The 19,690-nt window shown below is 44.0% G+C and overlaps 1 protein-coding gene across 1 annotated transcript in view; it reads left to right on the forward strand.

Annotated features, from left to right (window-relative positions):
* The window catches only part of LOC139380294 (E3 ubiquitin-protein ligase SH3RF3-like), a 67,397-nt gene that overhangs the window by 28,561 nt on the left and 19,146 nt on the right, over positions 1-19,690 (forward strand). Inside the window, exon 2 of the mRNA XM_071122877.1 lies at positions 18,317-18,604. Coding sequence (XP_070978978.1) covers positions 18,317-18,604 — 288 coding nt within the window. The remainder of the gene's footprint in view (positions 1-18,316; positions 18,605-19,690) is intronic.

Raw genomic sequence — 19,690 nt, forward strand, 5'->3', positions numbered from 1 at the left:
GGTGTGATGGTGTGGTGGTGCTTTGCTGGTCACACTGTCTGTGATTTTTATTCAGAATTCAAGGCACACTTAACCAGCATGTCTACCAGAGCATTCTGCAGTGATACGCCATCCCATCTGGTTTGCACTTAGTGGGACTATCATTTGTTTTTCAACAGGACAATGACCAAACACACCTTCAGACTGTGTAAGAGTTATTTGACCAAGAAGGAGAGTAATGGAGTGTTGCATCAGATGACCTGGCCTCCACAATCACCCAAATGAGATGGTTTGAGATGAGTTGGACCACAGAGTGAAGGAAAAGAAAGCCAACACGTGCTCAGCATATGTAGGAACTCCTTCAAGACTGTTGGAAAAGCATTCCAGGTGAAGCTGGTTGAGAGAATGCCAAGAGTGTGCAAAGCTGTCATCAATGCAAAGGGTGGCTACTTGGAAGAATATAAAATATATTTTGATTTGTTTAACACTTTTTTGGTTACTACTATTTCATAGTTTTGATGACTTCGCTATTATTCTACAATGTAGAAATAGTTTTAAAAAATAAAGAAAAACCCTTGAATGAGTAGGTGTGTCCAAACTTTTGACTGGTGCTGCATATGATGAATAATACATTATTAATAGATTTATATTTGTGGTTGATATCATTGCCTTGCTCGATTTTCTGGGCTCTGTGAGGTCACGTTGGTGGCTACCGCCTGCTGAAACACACACTTTATCCGCTTTGAAACACACACACATGTACACAACACAGACAGCTCTTCTCTTATTTATCTGTTACTCAGTTTCGGGCTGGTCTCACTTGCAGCATAGTAACAGGTGTGTGTGTGTGTGTGTGTGTGTGTGTGTGTGTGTGTGTGTGTGTGTGTGTGTGTGTGTGTGTGTGTGTGTGTGTGTGTGTGTGTGTGTTGCTCTGAAGCGGCTCTCTATTATGCTCTGGACTGTATCCCAGCTGATTGAGCTGAGCAGCTGAGGTCAGGGTACGGGACAACACACACACACACACACTGCCGAATAGGACATACAGGGGCACGGCTGCCTCAGTGACCTCACCCTGACTCCATGACCTCATCATCACCCCCCACTGTGTGCGTGTCCTGCTCAAACATTTGATTTGATTTGATTTGTGCACTCTAAGCAGTCTTGTGGCCACCCACAGTCTGTCATGTGTCATAAGATCTGGCTCCAAGTCTCCAACTCACTCCAGGACACTGTCACTAACCCATTACATGGTGATATTCTATCTCTCTCTTTCTTTCTCTCTCCTCTCTGTCTTCATCTGTGCAGTCTGTGCACACATACACACCCCGTTCATCAGACAACACCATTCAGCAGACAGGCACCACACAACACAATTAGCATTTCAAAGTAAAGAGGTACATAGAAACACAAAAGTATGCATTTGTGCATTTTGAAAGACTTGCATAAAACCAGAAAATATATTTTCATGTTTCCTATGGCGAGAAACAGGATAAACAGTACCAGTCAAAAGTTTGGACACACCTACTCATTCAAGGGTTTTTCTTTACATTGTAGAGTAATGATGAAGATATCAAAACTATGAAATAACACATATGGAATCATGTAGCAATCATGTAGTAATCATGTAGTAATCATGTAGTAATCATGTAGTAATCATGTAGTAAAAAAGTGTTAAACAAATCAAAATATATTTTTGATTTAAGATTCTTCAAAGTAGCCACCCTTTCAGTAGGTGTGTCCAAACTTTTGACTGGTACTGTATAGCGGTTGGTTTGCAAGGCTTTCAGAAATTAGTCCCTTTTCTCCCTCCTTCAGACCGTCATTAACTGAGTGATTTTCAGAGAAGAACAGGTTTAATAGAGTTGATATGAACCCAGAGCCCTGCAGTCTGTTACGTCCTCCCTGCCTGTCCACTCTAACACACTCTCTGTCTGTCTCTATGGCTGACTGCTGACTCTGGGGCAGCATAGGGGTCTAGAGATGGCTCAGAGGGACAGAGCTGTGCTAATGAGGTTTCTATTAGAGAGACGATTAGTCTCTCCCTCACACACACTCTGTGACGGTGCGTGTGTGTGTGTGTGTGTTAGATCGCTGTTCTCTATACGAGTGAATAATGGCTCTGCAGCTATCTCAGCCTGTGTCTCAGTGGCATGTTTTCCCTGAGCAGGAGAGCCACTGGGCTGCATACGGCTCTGCCAGAGTTCCCCACCGGGGAGGGGGAGAGAGGATAGAGAGAAACTTTAATCAAGTTTTCCCTTTCACTCATTTCCCTCCTCTTCCTTCCGCCGATCTATCTCTCTATCCCGGGGTTTAATACACATCACACGCTTCACACACACACACGCACACCCTGCTGAGCCGTGGACTGTGGTGGGATACTGTACGCTGATATGTTGACTCTCTATGCACACGAGAGGTTGTTCCATGTCATTTCAGCTACCATGACCCCCACATCTCAGATTGTTCTGAAAGATAAGCAATCCGGAAGCATTATTTTGTTGAAATATGATTTGATCACTGAGAAATGAAGCTCATTTATATTTGATATAATTTATAGGATTCAAATCAAATCAAATCAAATCAAATCAAATCAAATCAAATCAAATTTTATTTGTCACATACACATGGTTAGCAGATGTTAATGCGAGTGTAGCGAAATGCTTGTGCTTCTAGTTCCGACAATGCAGTAATAACAAGTAATCTAACTAACAATTCCAAAACTACTGTCTTGTACACAGTGTAAGGGGATAAAGAATATGTACATAAGGATATATGAATGAGTGATGGTACAGAGCAGCATAGGCAAGATACAGTAGATGGTATCGGGTACAGTATGTACAAATGAGATGAGTATGTAAACAAAGTGGCATAGTATAGTATAAAGTGGCTAGTGATACATGTATTACATAAGGATACCGTCGATGATATAGAGTACAGTATATACGTATGCGTATGAGATGAATAATGTAGGGTAAGTAACATTTATATAAGGTAGCATTGTTTAAAGTGGCTAGTGATATATTTACATCATTTCCCATCAATTCCCATTATTAAAGTGGCTGGAGTTGAGTCAGTGTCAGTGTGTTGGCAGCAGCCACTCAGTGTTAGTGGTGGCTGTTTAACAGTCTGATGGCCTTGAGATAGAAGCTGTTTTTCAGTCTCTCGGTCCCAGCTTTGATGCACCTGTACTGACCTCGCCTTCTGGATGATAGCGGGGTGAACAGGCAGTGGCTCGGGTGGTTGATGTCCTTGATGATCTTTATGGCCTTCCTGTGACATCGGGTGGTGTAGGTGTCCTGGAGGGCAGGTAGTTTGCCCCCGGTGATGCGTTGTGCAGACCTCACTACCCTCTGGAGAGCCTTACGGTTGAGGGCGGTGCAGTTGCCATACCAGGCGGTGATACAGCCCGCCAGGATGCTCTCGATTGTGCATCTGTAGAAGTTTGTGAGTGCTTTTGGTGACAAGCCGAATTTCTTCAGCCTCCTGAGGTTGAAGAGGCGCTGCTGCGCCTTCTTCACGATGCTGTCTGTGTGAGTGGACCAATTCAGTTTGTCTGTGATGTGTATGCCGAGGAACTTAAAACTTGCTACCCTCTCCACTACTGTTCCATCGATGTGGATAGGGGGGTGTTCCCTCTGCTGTTTCCTGAAGTCCACAATCATCTCCTTAGTTTTGTTGACGTTGAGTGTGAGGTTGTTTTCCTGACACCACACTCCGAGGGCCCTCACCTCCTCCCTGTAGGCCGTCTCATCGTTGTTGGTAATCAAGCCTACCACTGTTGTGTCGTCCGCAAACTTGATGATTGAGTTGGAGGCGTGCGTGGCCACGCAGTCGTGGGTGAACAGGGAGTACAGGAGAGGGCTCAGAACGCAACCTTGTGGGGCCCCAGTGTTGAGGATCAGCGGGGAGGAGATGTTGTTGCCTACCCTCACCACCTGGGGGCGGCCCGTCAGGAAGTCCAGTACCCAGTTGCACAGGGCGGGGTCGAGACCCAGGGTCTCGAGCTTGATGACGAGCTTGGAGGGTACTATGGTGTTGAATGCCGAGCTGTAGTCGATGAACAGCATTCTCACATAGGTATTCCTCTTGTCCAGATGGGTTAGGGCAGTGTGCAGTGTGGTTGAGATTGCATCGTCTGTGGACCTATTTGGGCGGTAAGCAAATTGGAGTGGGTCTAGGGTGTCAGGTAGGGTGGAGGTGATATGGTCCTTGACTAGTCTCTCAAAGCACTTCATGATGACGGATGTGAGTGCTACGGGGCGGTAGTCATTTAGCTCAGTTACCTTAGCTTTCTTGGGAACAGGAACAATGGTGGCCCTCTTGAAGCATGTGGGAACAGCAGACTGGTATAGGGATTGATTGAATATGTCCGTAAACACACCGGCCAGCTGGTCTGCGCATGCTCTGAGGGCGCGGCTGGGGATGCCATCTGGGCCTGCAGCCTTGCGAGGGTTAACACGTTTAAATGTCTTACTCACCTCGGCTGCAGTGAAGGAGAGACCGCATGTTTTCGTTGCAGGCCGTGTCAGTGGCACTGTATTGTCCTCAAAGCGGGCAAAAAAGTTATTTAGTCTGCCTGGGAGCAAGACATCCTGGTCCGTGACTGGGCTGGGTTTCTTCCTGTAGTCCGTGATTGACTGTAGACCCTGCCACATGCCTCTTGTGTCTGAGCCGTTGAATTGAGATTCTACTTTGTCTCTGTACTGGCGCTTAGCTTGTTTGATAGCCTTGCGGAGGGAATAGCTGCACTGTTTGTATTCGGTCATGTTACCAGACACCTTGCCCTGATTAAAAGCAGTGGTTCGCGCTTTCAGTTTCACACGAATGCTGCCATCAATCCACGGTTTCTGGTTAGGGAATGTTTTAATCGTTGCTATGGGAACGACATCTTCAACGCACGTTCTAATGAACTCGCACACCGAATCAGCGTATTCGTCAATGTTGTTATCTGACGCAATACGAAACATCTCCCAGTCCACGTGATGGAAGCAGTCTTGGAGTGTGGAGTCAGCTTGGTCGGACCAGCGTTGGACAGACCTCAGCGTGGGAGCCTCTTGTTTTAGTTTCTGTCTGTAGGCAGGGATCAACAAAATGGAGTCGTGGTCAGCTTTTCCGAAAGGGGGGCGGGGCAGGGCCTTATATGCGTCGCGGAAGTTAGAGTAACAATGGTCCAAGGTCTTTCCACCCCTGGTTGCGCAATCGATATGCTGATAAAATTTGGGGAGTCTTGTTTTCAGATTAGCCTTGTTAAAATCCCCAGCTACAATGAATGCAGCCTCCGGATAAATTGTTTCCAGTTTGCAGAGAGTTAAATAAAGTTTGTTCAGAGCCATCGATGTGTCTGCTTGGGGGGGGATATATACGGCTGTGATTATAATCGAAGAGAATTCTCTTGGTAGATAATGCGGTCTACATTTGATTGTGAGGAATTCTAAATCAGGTGAACAGAAGGATTTGAGTTCCTGTATGTTTCTTTCATCGCACCATGTCACGTTAGTCATAAGGCATACGCCCCCGCCCCTCTTTTTACCAGAAAGATGTTTTTTCCTGTCTGCGCGATGCGTGGAGAAACCTGTTGGCTGCACCGCTTCGGATTGCGTCTCTCCAGTAAGCCACGTTTCCGTGAAGCAAAGAACGTTACAGTCTCTGATGTCCCTCTGGAATGCTACCCTTGCTCGGATTTCATCAACCTTGTTGTCAAGAGACTGGACATTGGCAAGAAGAATGCTAGGGAGTGGTGTGCGCTGTGCCCGTCTCCGGAGTCTGACCAGAAGACCGCCTCGTTTCCCTCTCTTTCGGAGTCGTTTTTTTGGGTCGCTGCATAGGATCCACTCCGTTGTCCTGTTTGTAAGGCAGAACACAGGATCCGCGTCGCGAAAAACATATTCTTGGTCGTACTGATGGTGAGTTGATGCTGATCTTATATTCAGTAGTTCTTCTCGACTGTATGTAATGAAACCTAAGATGACCTGGGGTACTAATGTAAGAAATAACACGTAAAAAAAACAAAAAACTGCATAGTTTCCTAGGAACGCGAAGCGAGGCGGCCATCTCTGTCGGCGCCGGAAGTCATCATCATTCCTATAATATCCAATAATTATAGTACCTAACATCCGATTTGGATAAAACTTTTTCATAATAATGAGTAAGACATGAGGAATACAAAGAAGTGGTGAAAAGCCATCCATGGACCCCCCACACCAATATTCTGAAGAGAAACAAATAATACATGACCATATTCACTGAGAATACATTACATAGGAAGAACAAACAATACTCTGAGCTGCAGATCCATACTACTTGTCCAACATAGAGAACTGGTACAATATACTCATATTTGGTGTGGGATGGGGTGTGGGGGGGTCCATGGGGGGCTTTTGACCATTCCTTTGGATTCTAACTCATTGTTAGACAACAATTTGGTGTTAGGTACTATATTTATTGAACATTATATGAATCCTATAAAATGAAATTGCCATGTTGGCCAAGCTTAAATTGTTATTCGGTCTCAGTGATTCACTGTGTTATTGATCCACTTTCCATCTATTATTCATTACCCCCCCCCCCCCCCCCCCTGCAGACACACACCTGCACCCCTAGTCTCCCACTATAGACAGTGGCTGCTTTGGCAACATGGACAGACATTCTGCCAGATGGGAAGGAGAGGGGAAGCACAACGCCACTTTACAATATCCATCACTAACTGAAGCACACACACATCACTCTGCACTTCATGAAAGGGCAGAGTGCCACGAGGTCACCTCTGACAAAGTGAACACACACTTACACACACATCCTCAGCTCAGGGAATGCTATTGACGTCCAAATACAGGTATAGACAGGGTACAGTGCATGTGTTAATGTACATGTAAATATATGCAGAGCCATAGTCACCAACCCAGCCAGGTGAAACCATGACAACCAGCTCTGGTGACAGTCAGAATCCCACTGTCCTAACAACCAGAGGAGAGGGGACTGGGATTCATCATATCACTTTACCATCACTATGATAATGTTAATGTAACATGGAAGTGGTTGGTCAAGGGTGACATTGCTGCTACAATAACATCACTAGACAAAATCTTCTCCTGAGGAATCAATACCACAGAGGCTCTGGTTTAGAATGAGACTCTGCATGTTTCCTGTTCCTCCTATTCTGATCAAATCTGGTAATGTGTTAACATATGTTAGAAGTAGAGAGAGGGGAGGGAGGTGAGAGACGACTATAAATTCACACTCTTCCTAAATAAAAGCAGAACTCCCTCCTCAGTGAGACAGTAGTGTGATGAACAGACATGATGTATATTAGCTGCTCTGGGTAATTTAACTGAGAAGATCTGCCAATTAACCCAGGCAATATAATCTCCTCCCTTAACAAGGAGTTGCAGTCAGTTTAGAATGGGTTGCCAGTAATAAACTGATCCTGAACATCTCCAAAACTAAGAGCATTGTATTTGGTACAAATAATTCCCTAAGCTTTAGACCTCAGCTGAATCTGGAAATGAATGGTGTGGCTGTTGACCAAGTTAAGGAGACTAAATGGCTTGGTGTTACCTTAGATTGTAAACTGTCATGGTCAAAACATATAGATTCAATGGTTGTAAAGATGGGGAGAGGTCTGGCCGTAATAAAGCTCTGCTTCTCCACACTTGATCATTGTCCATCGTGTGGTCAAGTGCTGCAAACAAAGACCTAGTAAAGCTCCAGAACAGAGATATTAATTGTAATCAGAGGGATAATATAAATGCTATGCATGCCAGTATCACTTGGCTAAGTTGAGGAGACTGACTGCTTCTTTTTATAAGAAACATTAATGTGTTGAACATTTCCAAATTGTTTGCATAGTCAACTTACACAAAGTACTGACACACACACTTACCCCACCAGACATGCCACCAGGGGTCTTTTCACAGTCACCAAATCAAGAACAAATTCAAGAAAGCGTACAGTATTATAGAGAGCCATTATTGCATGGAACTCCCTTCCATTTCATATTGCTCAAATGAACAGCAAACCTGGTTTAAAAAAAAACAGATGAAACAACACCTCATGGCACAAAGCCTCTCCCCTATTTGACCTAGATAGTTTGTGTTTATGTATTGATACACTACATGACCAAAAATATGTGGACACCTGCTTGTCGAACGTCTCATTCCAAAATCATGGGCATTGATATGGAGTTGGTCCCACCTTTGCTGCTATAACAGCCTAAACTATTCTGGGAACTCTGGTTGTACTATACCTATACCTATACACAAACACACACACACAAACACACACACACACACACACACACACACACAAACATACTGGCAGCAGGAAAGAAGTGTGTGCATGTTAGTGTTACACAATTTGTTGTCATCATTCTACAACCAAAGCTAGTTTGAAGGACATTGTAGTACAATTTCAGGTACTATCTACAGACTATCAGTAACATTGCTGTGGGGAATTGCTTCCATTCAGCCACAAGAGCATTAGTGAGGTCAGGCACTGATGTTGGGCAATTAGGCCTGGCTCGCAGTCGGTGTTCCAGTTCATCCCAAAAGTGTTTGATGGGGTTGAGGTCAGGGCTCTGTGCAGGCCAGTCAAGTTCTTCCACACCGATCTGGACAAACCATATGGACCTCGCTTCGTGCATGGGGACATTGTCATGCTGAAACAGGAAAGGGCCTTCCCCAAACTGTTGCCACAAAGTTGGAAGCACAGAATCATCTAGAATGTCATTGTATTCTGTAGCTTTAAGATGTCCCTTTCCTGGAATTAAGTGGCCTAGCCCGAACCATGAAAAACAGCCACAGAACATTATTCCTCCTCAACCAAACTTTACAGTTGGCAATATGCATTGGGGCAGGTAGCATTCTCCTGGCATCCGCCAAACCCAGATTCGTCCGTCAGACTGCCAGATGGCGAAGCGTGATTTGATCACTCCAGGAACGCGAGTTCAATGATGGCGAACTTTACGCCACTCCAGCCGATGCTTCGCGTTGCACATGGTGATCTTAGGCTTGTGTGCTGCTGCTCGGCCATGGAAACCCATTTCATGAAGCTCCCGACAAGCAGTTCTTGTGCTGACGTTGCTCCCAGAGGTAGTTTGGAACTCGGTAGTGAGTACTGCAACCGAGGACAGACGATTTGTACCGGCTTCAGCACTCGGTGGTCCAATTCTATGAGCTTGTGTAGCCTACCATTTCACGGCTGAGCCGTTGTCGCTCCTAGATGTTTCCACTTCAGCACTATAACAGCACTTACAGTTGACCGGGGCAGATCTAGCAGGGAAGAAATTTGATGAATGAACTAGTTGGAAAGGTGGCATCCTATGATGGTGCCACGTTGAAAGTCACTGAGCTCTTCAGTAAGGCTATTCTATTGCCAATGTTTGTCTATGGAGATTGCATGGCTGTGTGGCTAAAATAGCCGAATCCACTAATTTGAAGGGGTGTCCTCATACTTTTGTATATATATACAGTCGTGTCCAAAACTTTTGAGAATTACACAAATATTAATTTCCACAAAGTTTGCTGCTTCACTGTCTTTAGATATTTTGTCAGATGTTACTATGGAATACTGAAGTATAATTACAAGCATTTCATAAGTGTCAAAGGCTTTTATTGACAATTACATGAAATTGATGCAAAGAGTCAATATTTGCAGTGTTGACCCTTTTTTTTCAAGAACTCTGCAATCCGCCCTGGCATGCTGTCAATTAACTTCTGGGCCACATCCTGACTGATGGCAGCCCATTCTTACATAATCAATGCTTGGAGTTTGTCAGAATTTGTGGGTGTTTGTTTGTCCACCCGCCTCTTGAGGATTGACCACAAGTTCTCAATGGGATTAAGTTCTGGAGAGTTTCCTGGCCATGGACCCAAAATATCAATGTTTTGTTCCCCGAGCCACTTAGTTATCACTTTTGCCTTATGGCAAGGTAACCCATCATGCTGGAAAAGGCATTGTTCGTCACCAAACTGTTCCTGGATGGTTGGGAGAAGTTGCTCTTGGAGGATGTGTTGGTACCATTCTTTATTCATAGCTGTGTTCTTAGGCAAAATTGTGAGTGAGCCCACTCCCTTGGCTGAGAAGCAACCCCACACATGAATGGTCTCAAGGTGCTTTACTGTTGGCATGACACAGGACTGATGATAGCGTTCATCTTGTCTTCTCCGTACAAGCTTTTTTCTGGATGCCCCAAACAATCGGAAAGGGGATTCATCAGAGAAAATTACTTTACCCCGGTCCTCAGCAGTCCAATCCCTGTACCTTTTGCAGAATATCAGTCTGTCCCTGATGTTTTTCCTGGAGAGAAGTGGCTTCTTTGCTGCCCTTCTTGACACCAGGCCATCCTCCAAAAGTCTTCGCCTCACTGTGCGTGCAGATGCAATCACACCGTCCTGCTGCCATTCCTGAGCAAGCTCTGTACTGGTGGTGCCCCGATCCCGCAGCTGAATCAACTTTAGGAGATGGTCCTGGTGCTTGCTGGACTTTCTTGGGCGCCCTGAAGCCTTCTTCACAACAATGGATCCGCTCTCCTTGAAGTTCTTGATGATCCGATAAATGGTTGATTTAGGTGCAATCTTACTGGCAGCAATATCCTTGCCTGTGAAGCCTTTTTGTGCAAAGCAATGATGATGGCACTTGTTTCCTTGCAGGTAACCATGGGTGACAGAGGAAGAACAATGATTCCAAGCACCACCCTCCTTTTGAATATTCTAGTCTGTTATTCGAACTCAATCAGCATGACAGAGTGATCTCCAGCCTTGTCCTCGTCAACACTCACACCTGTGTTAACGAGAGAATCACTGACATGATGTCAGCTGGTCCTTTTGTGGCAGGGCTGAAATGCAGTGGAAATATTTGGGGGGGATTCAGTTCATTTGCATGGCATAGAGGGACTTTGCAATTAATTGCAATTCATCTGATCACTCTTCAAAACATTCTGGAGTAAATTGCCATCATACAAACTGAGGCAGCATTCTCAAAACTTTTGGCCACGACTGTATGCTCTGTGTGCTTTTTGTTTAGTAACAGCTAATGGGATACTAAGAAAATACCTAAATGCCTACCCATTGCTCAAAAGATGTGTTCTTGATTGGATACTACATATGACACACATTTTTGCTTTGTAGCATATACAGATGAAACATTATGGAGTCTTAAAGGCCCAGTGCCATCAAAATTATGATTTCCCAGTGTTTTTTATATATTTCCACACTATGAGGTGGAATAATACTGTAAAATTGTAAAAATTCTGATAATTCCATTTTAGTGTAAGAGCTTTTTGAAAAGGCCTGTTTTTGTAGGATTTTTGGTCTGTCTGGTGACATCACCAGGAGGTAAATTAGACCAATAAGAAAGAGAGTTACAAACATCTCTGCCAATAACAGCTAGTTTTCAGTTTTCCACTCCCCACCCAGACCAAGGCAGCCCCCCGCACCTCTCTGATACAGAGGGGTTGTGTTAAATGCGGAAGACACATTTCAGTTGAATGCATTCAGTTGTACAACTGACTAGGTATCCCTCTTTCCCTTTCCCTAAACTCCCAGACAGCCCTAACAAAATTCTTTCTTGAGAAATTGCTCTTTGCTAAGAAGCTATTTTGGTTTATTTTTTGACCATTTTAATTGAAAACAATAACAGTAAAGTACCTAATTTTTACCCAGAAATAATTTGATATTGAGAAAAAAACCACAGCTGTATTGGACCTTTAAAGGAGGCATCGGTATGGCCAAAATGTTCCGACTACAATTCATTATTTCTCAATGCTTTAAGATACAAATGTCAAATATATGTCAACAATCTTTCCTACCCGTCTATGGAATAAATTTCGTGAAAATTCCCAAAATCATGGTCTTCTTCTGTTCTAGTTTTGTGAGAAATCACCAACTATGTCTGAATGAAGTGTGTGTGGGTGTTAGGGACGGGCTCGGTATTAGGGCAACTGTACGTGATCTCCTTCACAAACAGCAGGTTTTATGGAATGCTGGTCTTGGAACAGGAACATTACAGATTTACTATGCTATTACTGGAGGTAAACACACACACACGCACACACACACACGCACACACACACACACACACACACACACACACACACACACACACACACACACATACACACACACGCAGACACTGATTGTCCAGTAGCTGTAGCAGAAAGGTAACAGGTAACTGCTCATTGCCCCTCCAAGGACAGAAATAGTTTATTACTGAACAGAGGAAAGGCGAGAGAAGAGAAAGGGAGGAAGAGAGAAAGAGCAGAAAGAGAGGGAGAAATTAAGAGAAGGAGAAGAGGAGAAAAAACAGCTAGCAGATCAGGCTTTAAAGAGACAGACACAGGAGCAGATGGGATCGCAATGCTGCACGGGGAGACTAGGCTGCCCTGACACACACAAACATACACACACACACCAGGCTGCTCTCTCTCGCCTGTGGTGCAGTAATTAGAGGTGTGTGTGCCCAGTGGGGATCAGTAATGGGTTTCTCCTGAAATCCCAGGAGGACAGGAGAGGATGTGTGTGTGTGGGGGGGGGGGGGGGGGGGGGTTAGGGCTGGGGTCAGTCTAGAGCTAGTCCATTTCTTAGAAACGTCTTATAATTGTTTGGTTCATTAGCAGTATTGAGCTGTGTGACTGACTGACTGGTCCAGTAGCAGTACTTTAGCTGTAAAGCTGGCTGGCTGACTGGTTCAGTAGCAGTACTTTAGCTGTAAAGCTGGCTGGCTGACTGGTTCAGTAGCAGTACTTTAGCTGTAAAGCTGGCTGGCTGACTGGTTCAGTAGCAGTACTTTAGCTGTGTAGCTGGCTGACTGGTTCAGTAGCAGTACTTTAGCTGTGTAGCTGACTGACTGGTTCAGTAGCAGTACATTAGCTGTGTAGCTGACTGACTGGTTCAGTAGCAGTACTTTAGCTGTGTAGCTGACTGACTGGTTCAGTAGCAGTACTTTAGCTGTGTAGCTGACTGACTGGTTCAGTAGCAGTACTTTAGCTTTGTTGCTGACTGACTGGTTCAGTAGCAGTACTTTAGCTGTGTAGCTGACTGACTGGTTCAGTAGCAGTACATTAGCTGTGTAGCTGACTGACTGGTTCAGTAGCAGTACTTTAGCTTTGTTGCTGACTGACTGGTTCAGTAGCAGTACTTTAGCTGTGTAGCTGACTGACTGGTTCAGTAGCAGTACTTTAGCTGTGTAGCTGACTGACTGGTTCAGTAGCAGTACATTAGCTGTGTAGCTGGCTGACTGGTTCAGTAGCAGTACTTTAGCTGTGTAGCTGACTGACTGGTTCAGTAGCAGTACATTAGCTGTGTAGCTGACTGACTGGTTCAGTAGCAGTACTTTAGCTGTGTAGCTGACTGACTGGTTCAGTAGCAGTACTTTAGCTGTGTAGCTGACTGACTGGTTCAGTAGCAGTACTTTAGCTTTGTTGCTGACTGACTGGTTCAGTAGCAGTACTTTAGCTGTGTAGCTGACTGACTGGTTCAGTAGCAGTACATTAGCTGTGTAGCTGACTGACTGGTTCAGTAGCAGTACTTTAGCTTTGTTGCTGACTGACTGGTTCAGTAGCAGTACTTTAGCTGTGTAGCTGACTGACTGGTTCAGTAGCAGTACTTTAGCTGTGTAGCTGACTGACTGGTTCAGTAGCAGTACTTTAGCTTTGTTGCTGACTGACTGGTTCAGTAGCAGTACTTTAGCTGTGTAGCTGACTGCAGGTACTCAATAAGGAGTTAATGATGATTAATAGACTGCACTCTGGTTGTACTATACCATTACACACACACACACACACACACACACACACACACACACACACACACACACACACACACACACACACACACACACACACACACACACACACACACACACACACACACACACACACACACACACTGGCAGCAGGACAGAAGTGTGTGCATGTTTGTGTTACACATTTTGTTGTCAACATTCTACAACCAAAGCTAGTTTGAAGGACTTTGTAGTACAATTGTAGGTACTATCTACAGACTATCAGTAACATATCAATTAACTATCTAGTAACCCTAACCTTAACCCTTATACTAACCCTAAACCTAAACCTTAGCCTAACCGTAGCCCTAACCCTTATTCTAAACCTAACCGTAGCCCTAACCCTTATTCTAAACCTAACCGTAGCCCTAACCCTTATTCTAAACCTAACCGTAGCCCTAACCCTTATTCTAAACCTAACCGTAGCCCTAACCCTTATTCTAAACCTAACCGTAGCCCTAACCCTTATTCTAAACCTAACCGTAGCCCTAACCCTTATTCTAAACCTAACCGTAGCCCTAACCCTTATTCTAAACTTAACCGTAGCCCTAACCCTTATTCTAAACCTAACCGTAGCCCTAACCCTTATTCTAAACCTAACCGTAGCCCTAACCCTTATTCTAAACTTAACCGTAGCCCTAACCCTTATTCTAAACCTAACCGTAGCCCTAACCCTTATTCTAAACCTAACCGTAGCCCTAACCCTTATTCTAAACTTAACCGTAGCCCTAACCCTTATTCTAAACCTAACCGTAGCCCTAACCCTTATTCTAAACCTAACCGTAACCCTAACCCTTATTCTAAACCTAACCGTAACCCTAACCCTTATTCTAAACCTAACCGTAGCCCTAACCCTTATTCTAAACCTAACCGTAGCCCTAACCCTTATTCTAAACCTAACCGTAGCCCTAACCCTTATTCTAAACCTAACCGTAACCTTATCAACTATCCAAATAAAGTGTAACCCCGGAGCTAATGTAATGATATAATCAGGGGTATGTGTTGTACATTAGAGCTTCATGATGTGTGTGTGTAATGAGCCACGGAATGCAAGAGTACTACCCTCCCTCTCTTCTCATCTGTCATTCCATCTCTCTTTATCCACCCCTCTCTCTCTCTCCCTTTCTTCTCATCTGTCATTCTGCATGGTGTTCATGCCAGTGGCAGGATGTGGAAAGAGAGGGAGCACACACACACACACTGGCCTTGCGTCAGCTCCGACTTTAGATGTGTTCTGAGTTGTGCTGTTTTCTGCGCCTAGAGCTTCAGGCTGCTGTCAGATCAGTTAGAGCTTCAGGCTGCTGTCAGATCAGTTAGAGCTTCAGGCTGCTGTCAGATCAGTTAGAGCTTCAGGCTGCTGTCAGATCAGTTAGAGCCTCGGGCTGTGTCTGTCTGTCTCAGGGCAGGATTGGACATACACTCTGGCAGTCCTTTCATCAGGTTGACATCACATGACCACTGGAGACAAGCAGCAGGGCTACATCCTGCTTACAGACATCAACAACAGCAGAACCCAAATCTGCCACGAGGCTGACACTAATGGTTCTTCCCAGTGTGGACAGGCAGATTTGGAAAACTTTCATTGTCTTGTTGAGCTAGGCCAATGACTGTATGTGAATGGACAAATCCATTGATCACAAGACAGCATTATTTTCTAAGAATGTAAAACCACCAGGAATTCAGGTAAAAATGAGTTTAATTTAGGAAATCTATTCCCAAATATTCCCACGAATGGTATAAAAAAATGATTGTTATTTTCAAATACGATCTCTTTTTGGGCTTAGTTGTGGTCAATTTGCAGTGTACAACTTATTATACAGTGCTTTCACAAATGATTCAGACCCCTTGACTTATTCCACATTTTGTTGTGTTACAGACTGAATTCAAAATTGATTAAATATTAATATACACGCAATACCCCATAATGACAAAGTGAAAACATGTTTTTAGTAACGTTGGGAAATTTATTGAGAATGAAATACAGCAGTATTCACACCCTTGAGTCAATACATGTTTGAATCACCTTTGGTAGTGATTACAGCTGTGAGTCTTTCTGGGTAAGTCTCTAAGAGCTTTGCACACCTGGATTGTACAATATTTGCACACTCTTTTTTTTATTCTTTAAGCTCTGTCAAGTTGGTTGATGATCATTGCTAGACAGCCATTTTCAAGTCTTGCCATAGATGTTCAAGACTATTTAAGTCAAAACTGTAAATAGGCCACTCAGGAGCATTCAATGTCATCTTGATAAGCAACTCCAGTGTATATATGGCCTTGTGATTTAGGTTATTGTCCTGCTGAAAGCTGAATTTGTCTCCCAGTGTCTGGTGGAAAGCAGACTGAACAAGGTTTTCCTCTAGGATTTTGCCTGTGCTTAGCTCTATTGCGTTTATTTTTATCCTAAAAAACTTCTTAATCCTCGCCGCTGACAAGCATACCCATAACATGACGCTTTCTTTGCCACATTTTTTGCAGTTTTACTTTAGTGCCTTATTGCGAACAGGATGTATGTTTTGGGATATTTTTATTCTGTACAAGTTTCCTTCTTTCCAGTCTGTATAGGTTAGTAATGTGGAGTAACTACAATGTTGCTGATCCATCCTCAGTTTTCTCCCATCACACCCATTAAACTCGGTAACTGTTTTAAAGTCAACATTGGTCTCATGGTGAAATTCCTGAGTGGTTTCCTTCCTCTCCGGCAACTGAGTTAGTAAGGACACCTGTATCTTTGTAGTGATTGGGTGTGTTGATTCACCATCCAAAGTGTAACTAATAACTTCATCATGCTCAAAAGGATATTCAATGTCTGCTTTAAAACATTTTTTTTTACCCATATACCCATAGGTGACCTTCTCTGGTCTTTGTGGTTGAATTTGTGTTTGAAATTCACTGCTCAACTGAGGGACCTTACAGATAATTGTATGTGTGGGGTACAGAGATGTGGTGGTCATTTAAAAATAATGTTTAACACTATTACTGCACACATATTCCATGCAACTTAATATGTGACTTGTTAAGCACATTTTTACTCCTAAACTTATTTAGGCTTGCCATAACAAAGGGTATGAATATTTATTCACTCAAGACATTTCAGCTTTTCATTTTTAATTCATTTGTCAAATTCTACAAACATAATTCCACTTTGACGTTATGGGGTATTGTGTGTAGGCCAGTGAAAACAAATCTCAATGTAATACATTTTAAATTCAGGCTGTAACATAACAAAATGTGGAAAAAGCAAGAGGTGTGACTACTTTCTGTAATTATGTTCCGCCTCCCTGACCATCCAGCCCAACAAAATCCGTCCTGCGGCTGAATCTATACTGAACACAAATATAAACGCAACATGTAATGTGTTGGTCCCATGTTTCATGAGCTGATATAAAAGATCCCAGAAATTTTCCAGACGCACATAAAGCTTATTTCTCTCAAATGTTGTGCACAAATTTGTTCACATCCCTGTTAATGAGCATTTTTCCTTTGCCACGGTACTCCATCCACCTGACATGTGTGGCATATCAAAAAAATGATTAAACAGTATGATCATTACACAGGTGCACCTTGTGGAAAATAAAAGGCCACTCTAAAATGTGCCGTTTTGTCACACAATACAATGTCACAGATCTCTGAAGTTTTGAGGGAGTGTGCAATTTGCATTTGGCAGTACGTCCAACCGGCCTCACAACCACAGACCACATGTATGGTGTTGTGTGGACGAGTGGTTTGCTGATGTCAACGTTGTGAACTGAGTGCCCCAGATCCTGAGGCTCATTGTTGTGCCATTCATCCGACACTATCACCTCATGTTTCAGCATGATAATGCACAGCCCCAAAGATCTGTAAACATTCATGTAATCTGAAAATGCCCCAGTTCTTCCATGGCCTGCATACTCACCAGATATGTCACCCATTGAGCATGTTTGGGATGCTCTGGATCGATGTGTACGACAATGTGTTCCAGTTCCTGCCAATATCCAGCAACTTGGCCATTGAGGAGTGGGACAACATTCCACAGACCACAATTAACAGCCTGATCAACTCTGTGTGAAGGAGATGTGTTGCTCTGAATGAGACCAATGGTGGTCACACCGGATTCTGACTGGTTTTCTGAGCCACGCCCCTCACCTTTTTTTAAGGTATCTGTGACCAACAGATGCATATCTTTATTCCCAGTCATGTGAAATCCATCGATTAGGGCCTAATTAATTAATTTCAATTGACTGATTTCCTTATATGAACTGTAACTCAGTAAAATCTTTGAAATTGTTGCATGTTGCGTTTATATTTTTGTTCAGTATAGTTGCTTATCTCTGGTATAGGGTCTGTCTTCTCTCTCCTCCAGAGTTTACCCACCCTGCCCTGTGGGAAGGTCTAACGTGTCTCCTCTCTCTCCTCCAGAGTTTACCCACCCTGCCCTGTGGGAAGGTCTAACGTGTCTCCTCTCTCTCCTCCAGAGTTTACCCGCCCTGCCCTGTGGGAAAGTCTAACATATTTCCTCTCTCCACTCCAGAACATCCTTGCCCTGTGGGAAGGTCTAACTTATCTCCTCTTTCTCCTCCAGAGTTTACCTAATCTAACCCTAACCCTGCCCTGTGGAAAGGCTCTCTATTCCTACGAGGGGAAGGAACCTGGAGACCTGCAGTTTGCAAAAGGGGACATCATCATCCTGCGACGTAAAGTTGACGACAACTGGTACCATGGGGAGCTGAACAGTTGTCATGGTTTCCTGCCAGCTAGTTACATCGCGTTGTTACGGCCGCTGAGCCAAACTCCGCCCACAGGAAAGGCCTTGTACGACTTTGAAGTCAAAGACAAAGATCAGGACAAAGACTGTCTGGCCTTCTCGAAGGTACACACACACACACACATGCACGCACACACAAACCTACACACACAAACACACGCTGACTCACTGTAATCCACTGTGTGTGTATCTATGAATACGTTTACATGGAAACTGATCAAATAAAATGTAATTTTATTGGGCGCGTACACATATTTTGCAGATGTTATTGCAGGTGCATCAAAATGCTTATGTTTCTAGCTCCAACAGTACAGTAATACCTAACAAAACAAAACAATACACGCAAAAATGAACACAAGAGTATAGACTGTAGAGGGCCTGAGATCACCATGCGCAATGCCAAAGTGTCGGCTGGAGTTATGTAAAGCTCGTCGCCATTGGACTCTTGAGCAGTGGAAACACGTTCTCTGGAGTGATGAATTACTCTTCAAATCAAACTGTATTAGTCACATGTGCCGAATACAACAGGTGTAGGTAGACCTTACAGTGAAATGCTTACTTACAAGCCCTTAACCAACAATGCAGTTTAAAAAATACAAATAAGAATAGGAAATAAAAGTAACAAGTAGTTAAAGAGCAGCAGCAAAATAACAATAGCGAGACTATATACAGGGGGTACCAACAGAAGGTACCGGTACAGAGTCAATGTGCGGTGGCACCGGTTAGCCGAGGCAATTGAGGAAATATGTACATGTAGATAGAGTTATTAAAGTGACTATGCATAGATAATAACAGAGAGTAGCAGCGGTGTAAAAGGGGGAGCAATGCAAATAGTCTGGGTAGCCATTTGATTAGATGTTCAGGAGTCTTATGGCTTGAGGGTAGAAGTTGTTTAGAAAACTCTTGGACCTAGACTTGGTGCTCTGGTACCGCTTGCCGTGCAGCAGCATAGAGAACAGTCTATGACTAGGGTGGCTGGAGTCTTGGACAATTTTTAGGGCCTTCCTCTGACACCACCTGGTGTAGAGGTCCTGGATGGCAGGGAGCTTGGCCCCAGTGATGTACTGGGTTGTACCCACTACCCTCTGTAGTGCCTGGCGGTCGGATGCCGAGAAGTTGCCATACCAGGCAGTGATGCAACCGATGGTGCAGCTGTAGAACCTTTTGAGGATCTGAGGACACATGCCAAAT

The sequence above is a fragment of the Oncorhynchus clarkii genome, chromosome 22, assembly GCF_045791955.1.
Source record: "Oncorhynchus clarkii lewisi isolate Uvic-CL-2024 chromosome 22, UVic_Ocla_1.0, whole genome shotgun sequence".
Lineage (NCBI taxonomy): Eukaryota > Metazoa > Chordata > Actinopteri > Salmoniformes > Salmonidae > Oncorhynchus > Oncorhynchus clarkii.